At 38.8% G+C, this 11,098-nt stretch overlaps 1 protein-coding gene across 3 annotated transcripts in view; it reads left to right on the forward strand.

Moving 5' to 3' along the window:
• The window catches only part of St7l (suppression of tumorigenicity 7 like), a 71,992-nt gene extending 61,513 nt beyond the window's left edge, over positions 1 to 10,479 (forward strand). For 2 of the 3 annotated variants that reach the window (XM_052731062.1, XM_052731064.1), the window contains exons 12-14: positions 1,460 to 1,610; positions 5,638 to 5,730; positions 9,882 to 10,479. In XM_052731062.1, the coding sequence (XP_052587022.1) occupies positions 1,460 to 1,610; positions 5,638 to 5,730; positions 9,882 to 10,060 (423 nt within the window). In that variant the 3' untranslated portion in view covers positions 10,061 to 10,479. The remainder of the gene's footprint in view (positions 1 to 1,459; positions 1,611 to 5,637; positions 5,731 to 9,881) is intronic. The other variant, XM_052731063.1, reaches the window with a different exon arrangement.
• Positions 10,480 to 11,098: the final 619 nt, after the last annotated feature.

Below are 11,098 nucleotides of genomic sequence, written 5' to 3' on the forward strand. Positions count from 1 at the left end.
GGATGACCTTGAACTCTGATCCTTCTGCCTCTACCTCCTGAGTATTAGGATTACAGGTGTGCACCACCACATTGGGTTTAGGTGCTAGATATCAAATCCAGGGCTTGATGCGTGCTAGGCAAGCATCCACCAACTGAGCCATGTCCCTAGCCCAGCATTATTCTTTCTTTTTTTTTTTTTGCATTATTATTTCTAAAAGCCAAAAAGTGGAAAGGACACATGTCTGACAGCTAATGACTGTGTATTTATGAGGAATGTTATTTAACTCTAAAGAGAAAGGGGTACCAATATGTGTTGTGACCTAGATGAACCTCAAAACCGCTAAATGAAAGAAACCAGTTACAAGTTTCTACATATCATATATTATCACAATAGTATTATGAAAACATTAGAATATTCCATCTGTATGAAGTATTCAGAATAGGCAGTTATGGAGACAGAAAATAGGTTAGTGCTTGGTTCAGAGAGACAGGGAAAATGAGGCAGTGAGAATGAATGATATCAGAGGGTCCAGTGTTCTCCTCTGGGGTAATGGAATATGCTCATATGGTGATGATGGTTGCACATGTTTTTGAATGTAATAAAAACCATTGAATTATCTATTTCAAATAATCTAGTTCTGTGCTATGTGAATTAGAGCTCAACAAAGCTTTTTTAAAAACAAGATAAAATTAATATTTCCTACTCACATAGACATTGCTTATACTTTTATACGGGCCCGCCACAATCTGATTATAATTGTTTACTAAGAAATCTGTTTTTCTCATTATGTTATGGGTTTTTTTGGTGTTCCCTAGTGAGCATACTGTCTTGTACTTAGTGAATATTAATTAATTACTTTACCCCACAGTTAAGTTTTCCACCCATAAAATAGTAATAAAAGAAAACAGAATTGAATGATGCTACAAAGTACTTTCAAGAAACTGTATTTTATGACTTTATATTTGTTTTTTGGAACATATTTGCTCTCACATTATTTCCTCAATTTAACTTTCTGTTTTGTATTTTTGCAAGGTCACATAAGCTGTTTGTCAATTTCTTTTTATCTATAGGAAATTCTCACTTTAGAAGTTTGCAAGTATAACAAGCACTTTAGGGGCTGGAGAGATGGCTCAGCAGTTAAGAGCACTGGTTGCTCTTCCACAGGTCCTGAGTTCAATTCCCAGCAACCACATGGTGGCTCAAAACCATCTGTAATGAGATCTGGTGCCCTCTTCTGGTATGCAGGCATACATGCAGGCAGAACACTGTACATAATAAATAAATCTTAAAAAAAAACCAAACAAGCACTTCAGACAAGTTTTCAGTTAGTTTAATGTGTGTGTGTGTGTGTGTGTGTGTGTGTGTGTGTGTGTGTGTGTGTGTGTTTAAACCAATTTGTAACATTTGAATAAATGTTTTGTGGATGTTTTCACTTAACATAATTTAATTTCTTGATGTGGATGTGTTGTTTTTGCAGTACTTACTAGAGATGAAAAGTTTAATTTTACCTCCGGAACACATTCTGAAGCGAGGAGATAGTGAAGCAATTGCCTATGCTTTCTTTCATCTGCAGCACTGGAAACGGATAGAAGGTGCTCTGAATCTCTTGCAGTGTACATGGGAAGGCAGTAAGTATTCTTTGCCAGATGTAATGCTAATCTCTCTCTTAATGTTCATTGCATCCACATGCAGTCATTTCAGATGAGATTGTGTGAGTTTCAGAAGGACTTGGATTGGTTTCAAATGATCTCTGTGGCATTATATTTGGTAGAAGAAATAATGTAATATATATGGATGCCACATTTGGGAAAAGCAGAATGAGAAACTATTAGGGTATTTTGCTAAAATTGAGTATTTGTAGTGAAAGAAAATGAAAATGTATGCCTTTTAGTTTATAAGCTTTTTAAATGTGGTTAAGTTTTATTGTTGCTTTAGTTGTTTAGTTTGGTTTAGTTTTTGTAATGAGGTGAGAGAGGTTGAAATCAAAGCCTTAATTATACTAATAGCATATGCTATATCACTGAGCTGTACACCCAGCCCTATTCTAATACCAAAAAAACAAACAAAAGAACAGCAACAACAACAAACAAAAAGGAAAAAAACCTGGTTTATGAGCAGGAGAAATGGCTCAGTTAGAGCACTTGTTGCTTTTGGAGAGTACCTGAGTTTGGTTCTCAGCATCCACATGGTGACACACAACCTCCCGAACTCCAGTTCTAGGAGATCATTGTCCTCTTCTGACTTCCAGTGGCACCAGACACACAACTGATGCACACATATACAGCAGGCAAAGCATTCATTCACAGAAAATTAAATACAATTTAAAATGTAAGAATAAGAAATGGTCTGGGTTTTTGTTGTTGTTGTTGTTTTTTCAGATGTGTTCTAGCAACTGTTCTGGTTTGTTTTCTGTCACTGTGATAAACAGTATGGCCAATAGCAGCTTCCATCTTACAGTTTACGGTCCATCATTGAGGGAAGCCAAAGCAGAAACTCAAGGCAGGAGCTTCATGCAGGAACCAAAGAAGGAGGAACATTTTATTTGCTTGCTTTCTCTGGCTCACTCAGTTTGCTTTACTACACAGCACAGACCCGCCTGCCCAGGGGTGACACCATCCACAGTGGGCTGGGCCCGCCTACATCAGTTAGCAGTTGTGACACTGTCCTGTAGAACATGCCCACTGGCCAGTCTGGTGGAAGCAGTTCCTCAGTTGAAGTTCTCTCTTCTCAGGTGACTCTGGTTTGTGTCAAGTTGACAATAAAAGCTGGTCAGTGTAGCAACTCTCTTCATTCCCTCTCCCTCTCCCTCAGTGTCTCACGTGGTTCAGGCAGCCTTAAGCTCACTATGTAGCTGATGATGGTCTTAAATTTCTGATTCCTGCTTCCACCTTCCAAGTACTAGAACTGTAAGCCTGTATCACCACACCTGCCTTCAGTTTGTAATTGTGGTAGAACTTTGATTACATAAAATTTACCACTGTAGCTGTTCTGTATCCAGTTCAGTAGTATTGTGTATGGTCACATTGTTGAGCACCTATCATCAGCATCCGTTTCCAGAACCTTTTCATCTTCCCAAACTGAAATTCACATAATAATCTTTTCTTTTTAAGATTTAATTTAATTTTATTTTATATGCATTGGTGTTTTGTCTGCATTCATGTCTGTGTAAGGGTGTTAGATTCTTGGAACTGGAGTTACAGACAGTTCTGAGTTGCCATGTGGGTGCTTGGAATTGAACCTGGGTCCTCGGGAAGAGCAGCCAGTTCTCCTAACCACTGGACTTTCTCCAGCCCACACATAAATATCTTCATCCTCACCTTTCCAGCCACTTTGAGTCTTCATAGCTCTGACTCATGAGTTTAGTACTTCATATAGTGCAGTTGCACAGTAGTTATCCTTTTGGATTTCTCTTATTTAGCATAATATTGACAATGCTCATCTGTGTTATAGTATGTGTCAGTATTTTGCTACGTTTTTGCTGGGGCTTTGCTTTGTTTTGTTTTTTTCTGTTGATACAGTCTCACTCTGGCTGGCCTACCACTTACTGTGAAGCTGCCCCTGCCCCTTTCTTTTCTTTGAGACAGGCTCTCACAGTTATTCTGACTGGTCTAGAACTTCATTCTTTGTCTAAAATATGTTTCTTTGCATTATAACAGACAAAGAAAGTAGCTAATTTATTGCTGTACTTTTTTTCTTTTGACCATACATTGTCATCCAATGATATCTAGAAACCTTAGGTGTGGTAAAATAACCAACACTGTGCACAGAAGACAAAGTACTTTATGAAAACTACACATATAAAGCTATGGTCATAACTGAAAACCATCGTCTAGATGTGAGATGCTAGCGAAGAACCTTCCTTTGCCCTTCTTCCTTTCCCTCTTTACCACTCCAGTGAACAGTGCTAGCTCCCTGAGGTAGACTACTAAAGGTCACTCCCAGAAGACAGTTCTTCTGATTGCTCTCCTAGAACTCTATTATATATTTTTAATGGAAGCACTCAACATCTGTCAGATACCACTCAAATCGTTCACTCCAGGGAGAATCCAGTTTCATCATATATCCGTCTCTGTCTAGTGTCTTCATAATTCTGCAGTTTTGTTTTGTTAGTTGCTATGACTAAAAGAAGTAGCATGATAGGAATCAGTGTGGAGCAGGAAATGATGATGGTGGTGTCTGATCCAGTCCCAAGGTAGAGAAATTGTGCAGTGTCCAAGAGGTTCCTAAGTATATTTCATTAGTAAGAAATGTTTTGAGATGTCTATCTTTATGTTGTCATTCAGGTCAGCACCGAACTGGAGCTTTTGCAATCTTCCTACTTTGGCCTCCTGAGTAGTTGACACTACAGGTTCAAACACCACAGCCTGTTGAAATTATGTTTACTTTAAAAGGAAGTATGAATTAAACTTTTCAATTTATGTATATTTTTTCAAATTTCTGAGGTTTTTTTTTTTTTTTGGTTTTTTTTGTTTGTTTGTTTTTTGAGACAGGGTTTCTCTGTGTAGTTTTGGTGCCTGTCCTGGATCTCACTCTGTGGACCAGGCTAGCCTCGAACTCACAGAGATCTGCCTGGCTCTGCCTCCTGAGTGCCGGGATTAAACGCATGTGCCACCACTGCCCGGCACACATTTCTGAGATCTTAGAACATAGTCTTTTAAAGTTGTTTGGACCTACTAATTAGTAAGCCATATTTACGAAGGCCCCAATGTAGAATACGAGCTTAGTGTGCTTGAGGCCCTGCATTCCTAACCACTACCACCACCACCACCATCATCAGTAAGACATGAGGACATCATTATCTGTGAACCAAGAGTTTGGAAATCTCTATATAACCACTTATTAACAACAGTCATACACTGTGCTTGACACTGACAGTAGAAAACGAAATCAAATTGAAATTTTGCAATTGAGTAGTTGAATGCCTTTGAGTGGTTAGGCTTCTTCCAGTTGATTATAAGGTCTTCGGAGCCAGGGACTTTCTCATTCATTTCATATATGTCTCTACTGCCTGGTATTCTGCTTAGCCCTTGAGGGGTTTTCACCAAGTATATAACTTACGCTGCGTTTCATGCATCTTGATGAATGATTTCCTTCCTTATGTTAGCACTGATTGTCGAATGACATTGGACAGATAATGACTTTCATGATCCCTGAACCAGGTTTGAATAGTCTTTCTTTTTTTTAAATTTATTTTATGTGTGTGGGTATATGGCTGTGCATTCTTGTAGAAGACTTTTGTGAGCCTCATAGGTGGAGTACTAAGCCAGCAAGAACTCTTTTAGCTTGAGAGCCACAAGTATACACATTCCTCTGTCTTAAAGATACCTATAGAAGCAGGATTTATACTTGTGGAGTTAAGTCCATGATTGTGATGAGGAGACTGAGGAAAGAAGACCTCAGCCAGTGTTATCTTCTAGCATTCATTCCGTTTAGACGGAGACTAGACCACTCACTGTCCTTAGTAAATCTTATTCTTTCCTCATGCATTCCTCCCCCATATGTTCTTCTGTTCACTTTAGTTCATCTAAAATGCTCTCCAGAAAAGAAGATAAAATGCTTTGTGAAAAAACTATAAAAATATGTCTGCAGACTAGGTTTGATTTATAGCATAGATGAGTGAGATAAAATTGAATGCTAATGTATTTTTCCTCTCAGCTTTTAGAATGATTCCATACCCGTTAGAGAAAGGACATCTATTTTACCCGTATCCCAGCTGCACAGAGACTGCTGACAGAGAGCTGTTGCCTAGTAAGTAAATACTTCGTTTTCTTCAACTTGCAACTACTTATTTAGATTATTTTTAGACTGGTTTCTGTCTTAGTAACCTTTTTGTTTGTTAGTTTCATTTGCGCCGCGCGCGCATGTGTGTGTGTGTGTGTGTATTTTGGGGTTGTTTTGTTGTTGTTATTGTTTGTCTGTTTGTTTTCTTAGAGACAGGGTCTCACTATGTATCCTTGACCTGGAAATCCCTAGGTAGACCACAGAAGGCTTGAACTCACAGAGATTTACCCGCCTCTGAGTGCTGGGATTAAAGGTGGGAGTGCCCTAATAGTCGCCTTTTTGTTACTATAATGAAATACATGATACAGGGTTTGTGAAGAAAGATTACTGAGCTTGGGTTTTAGAGGTTCGGAGTATACAGGGCAAAGCTCAGGCTCTGAATAGGGGCTGCCCCGTGGCAGATCAGCCAGTGAAGTACATAGCAAGGGCAGGAGCATGCATGCAAATAAGCAAGTGATTCTTTCTTGAACCAGAAAGAGGGAGGGAGAGAAAGAGAGAGGCAAGCTTACTTCCCACAGTCCCTTCTGTGCTCAAGGTCCTTCTGCTAGACCCATCTCTTCCTCATATTGCCACCTGAGGGACCAAATTTCTGACACATGGATTTTTGAAAGGACACAAACAATAGTGTTTTCTATCTTAATTTTTTTTCATTTTATTTTTATTTATGTGTCTGTGTATGTACATTGTTGGTATACAGGTACCCACAGAAGCTAGAAAAGGATGCTGGAGTACAGGAAGTTGAGAGCTGCCTGATTTGGCTGCAGTGAACTTAGGCCCTCTGCAAGAGCAGCAAACACTCAGAACTGCTGACCTATCTCTCCAGCTTCTGAGTGTGTGTGTGTGTGTGTGTGTGTGTGTGTGTGTGTGTGTGTGTGTTCACACTGTTGTATGTATTTGCATGTGGAGGCCAGAGGACAACACTGGGTGTTCTCCTTGATGACTTTCCATCTTATGTTTTTCAACAAGGTCTTTCACTAAATCTGGAGCTCAGGCTACCTGGCCCGTGAGCACCACAGATCTGCCTGACTGTGACTTCCTAGCTCTAGAATTATAGGCAGGTGACATTTGGGTTTTTCTGTGGGTGCTGGGACCCTGAACTCAGGTGCTCATGCTTGCACTGCAATCATTTTACTAAGCTATCTCAGCAGCCCCACAGCTCTCGGAGAGCTTGTATTTTATTTAAATGTTCATGCCTAGTCCAGTTAGCATACACTAGAAACTAGATCAGGTTATTTGAATAGAATTGCCAGGGGCCCTGAAATTTCTTTCTCTGTCTCACAAAAGAGACTAAGAGTCATCATTTCTAAGTAACCAAAGGAGTCCTTCACAAGGCTGAGATTACAAGGGGGGACAGGAGGGTAGAACCAAGTGGACACACAATCTTCTAAGGAGCTGATGGGAAGAAAGTGAGTGAAGATTTAGAGGAGGAGCAGTCAGAGACAAGAACTAGATATCCTAGTAACTAAAGGAGAAGAAACTTCCCAGTGAGGAGGAGGAGGAGCTGAGATACCAGGAAAGGCAATTACTGAGAAGAATCTATTGACTTTGGCAATTAGGAGGTCATTAGTGAGAGAAATTGCATTTGCCTACGTAGAGTGAGGTTAACTATTATTTTTCCATTTAAAAAGGAACAGAGATTTTTAAGGCAAAGAAATCAATTTTTAAGTCAATCAATACACAAGTGTGTTGTACCTGGGCATGGGAGCAAATGGCTATAATCCTAGCCTTTGGGAGGCTGAGGAGTGAGGACTCTGAGTCTGAGACCAGTCTGGACTACAAATAGCAAGGCCTTGTCTCAAAAAATACAGTGAAATAATGAACATTTTTATTGTATTACGATAATACATTTATACTAAAAAATTAATATTTCTTTTTTTAATGATTTATTTTTATTTCATATGCATTGGTGTTTTGCCTACATGTATTTTTGTATGAGGGCATTGGATCCTCTGGAACTGGAGTTACAGCAGCTGTGAGGGACCATGTGGGTGCTGGGAATTGAACCTGGGTCCTTTGGAAGAGCAGTCAGTGCTCTTAACCACTGAGACATCTCCCCAGCCTGCATATTAATATTTCTTATGTCAGAACCAGGAGCTACAAGATCACACAGTTAAAGGTTTTTTAAAATATAGATTTTTTAAATCTTAATTTATTTTTTATGTATATGGGTGTTTGCCTACATATATCTTCATGTATGCCCAAAGGCCAGAAGAGGATGTCAGCTCCCCTGGAATTATAGACAGTTGTGAGCTGCCATATGAGTGCTGAGACTAAACCTGGTTCCACTGGAAGAGTAGCCAGTACTCTTAACCACTGAGCCATCTCTCCAGCCCCCAGTTAGATTTTTTTGGTAAGCTTTCATTAAGTCTTACCTTCACACAGGGTACAAGCAAGCTCCAGGACATAGACATAGAGGGATATGCTGGAGGGTCTTGTTTGATTATAGTATATGTTTTTACAGTATATTTTTCTGTTTCTGACTGTGGTGGAATGAACAAATTTTTAATAATGTGGAGTTCTAATACCCAGGAGTACTTACTGGTTTTTGTTTTTAATTCTCTTTCAGCCTTGATATGACTTACAGCTTTCTGGAATTTGCTTATAGACTCATAAGTGGAGACTTGAACTATTCCCCCTAGTTAATATGGCTGTTTTGTCGTTTCTTATACCTCCTGATAAATTTTTCTTTACAAGCCAGTGATGAAATTTGAACTTTCGTTCCAAGGGAGTTTCTGTACTAGTCAGTCATCCATTATATTGATGTATTAGCCAGATATTGACTGACAAGTGAATCTACAGGAAGCAGTCCAAGAAGAAATAATTAGGTCTCTCCTACAATACAGAAGTCTCCTGTTTTAGGAAGTTTTCTTACTAAAGCTGTGCAGTCTTACTGTTATAAAATGAAAATAATACTATCTCTCTTCAGGTTATTTCAACAATTAAGTGAGAACTTTAAAAACCAAAAAGTGCTTTAGGGTTTAGGTAATATTAATTTTACTGTCTCATTCCCTGCCTCCTACCAGAGTTTGTTTCTCTTGGTTTGCTGGAAGAAGTCAACCTCTCGTGGATGAGGGATAGGCGGAAGGGATTGCTTTTAGCTTTACCAAGTTCACTGCTGTTGTGCTTTTACATGAAACATGGCTTGAGGCTCTGGAAATCTGAATTTTTTAAATGAATTTAGTTTTTTATATATACTTTCTGAGTATAGTATAAGATATATAAAATATTATAGCTATTGAAAGAAACGAGTTTAACCTTCTCTGTTAATAGTTATGTTTTTAAAAATTGAAATTTATAGCCGACCTTGGTTCAACATGGAATTAGTCATTCCTTACTGCTGCAGGATATTACATCAGGAATTCCTGGGTTGGTGTCCTAGCAGTCAACTTCCTGACTAATGAAGTCTTCACATAGCTCTCAGTTCTAAAGGAATTTATTGAGCACCTACTGTGCATTGGACACTCTATAGGCGTAGCTCTAGATTATTGTTATCCAAGTACTTGGACTCATATATAAGTACTTGAATAAAACTGGTAATGAGATTTCAAACACTAGGAAAAATAACACTCAGGTGTATAAATGTGATAAAATAAGTCAAAGAGCTTCATCTACAGCCAGAGCCTTGGCTTCCTAGTTCTGTTTTCATAGCACTCCGTGAAGTGTCACACAGGGACGTAGTAATAACTGAGTACAAGTATTAAGCAGTGATTCTGGGAAATCCCCCAAGACATGTCCATCTCTTTATCTCTACACTACTTGCTGAGCTTCAAAGAATGAGAATTAATAACAACTCACATTTATTAAGTGCTTACACTGTTCATCATAACAACTCCATAGCAACTTCTATAGGGTTTAGTGCACAACTAATAAGTGACAAAACTCTTTTTCAAAAGCACCTCAGCATGACTTTAGAATTCCTGTTCTTTCCCACGATGCCATCCTGTTCCCAGACCCCAGTACAGTCTCTGACTATGCAAATGCACTGAATCGCTTTCGCTTGCCTTTGTTCCTGTTACTTTTTAACCCTATTTTTAATTTTCAAAGCTGGGTTTAATTTAAAAATATTAAAACTGGTTTGTGCTGAAATAAAACTCACTCTTACCAATTTTCCCTTGCAGCTTTTCATCATGTTTCTGTTTATCCAAAAAAGGAGCTTCCTTTCTTCATCCACTTTACAGCAGGACTCTGTTCTTCTACAGCAATGATAGCATTTCTCACACACCAGTTTCCTGAAGTCATGGGTGTTTTTGCTAAAGCTGTGAGTATGATCTCAAGGACTTGTGTGGAGTATTTATAAAACTGCACAGGAAAGCGGCTCTGATCTGTCTGTGCTAGACCACACGAGCAGTGAAAGAAACTTGGAAACAGCAAGAACTGCTTTGTAAAGCTTCTACCATAAATATGTCAAACATGAATTCCGGTGATGTGAACTTACTTCTGTTGCTCAAAAGTTAAAAATACAATGCTGTAACATTATAAAGTTGGCCTTTGTAATTACTTTTGGTGATTAAGACAGCATTCCTTACCAACTAAAGAATAATCCAATTTTTCTTTATCTTTAATGTATTTTCTTGTCTTGGCTGTCCTGGCACTCACTCTGGAGACCAGGCTGGCCTCAAATTCACAGAGAGCCTGCCTCTGCCTCCTGAGTGCTGGGATTTGAGGCGTGTCTGGCTGATGATTGATATTAAAATGATAACTCTTTTCATTCCTCTACACAGATATATTAACTAATATCACCAAAACTAATTTTCTTTTAATAATTTTCATTTAAAAAATGCATATTTCTTGGGGATTGGCAAGATGGTTCAACAGGTAAAGGACTTGTTACTATCTAAGCACTCCAAGTTTGAACCCACATAGAGGTAGGAGGAGAGAACCAAGTCTGCAGAGTCGTCCTCCGACCTTCATACATGTCATGACACATGTGCCTCCCCCATGGTGCAAGCACAATAATAATAAATGAAGCATGAACAAATAAATAAAAATGTATATCCCTTTTACAGCCTAGCATATTTACCAAATAATGGGTTAAAATGCAAAAGAAAGTGTTGTTTTATTATATTCCCAAACATAAAACATGCACTGAGAACAATGGAAGAACCAATTTACTTGGTAGTATATTTCCTATATCTATGTGCTTCCATTATAACTACTGTTTTTCTATAGCTTCTTTTCTTGCCATAAGTATAGTTTATTTTAGCCAGCAGAGGTGGCACAGGCACTTAATTCTAGCACTCAGGAGGTAGAGGCAGGCAGATTTTTGTGATTTCGAAGCCAGCCTGGTCTACAGAGCAAGTTCCAGGACATCCAGGGCTACACAGAGAAACTCTGT

This window comes from Peromyscus californicus, unplaced genomic scaffold (genome assembly GCF_007827085.1).
Source record: "Peromyscus californicus insignis strain IS unplaced genomic scaffold, ASM782708v3 Scaffold_9__1_contigs__length_137607984, whole genome shotgun sequence".
NCBI lineage: Eukaryota > Metazoa > Chordata > Mammalia > Rodentia > Cricetidae > Peromyscus > Peromyscus californicus.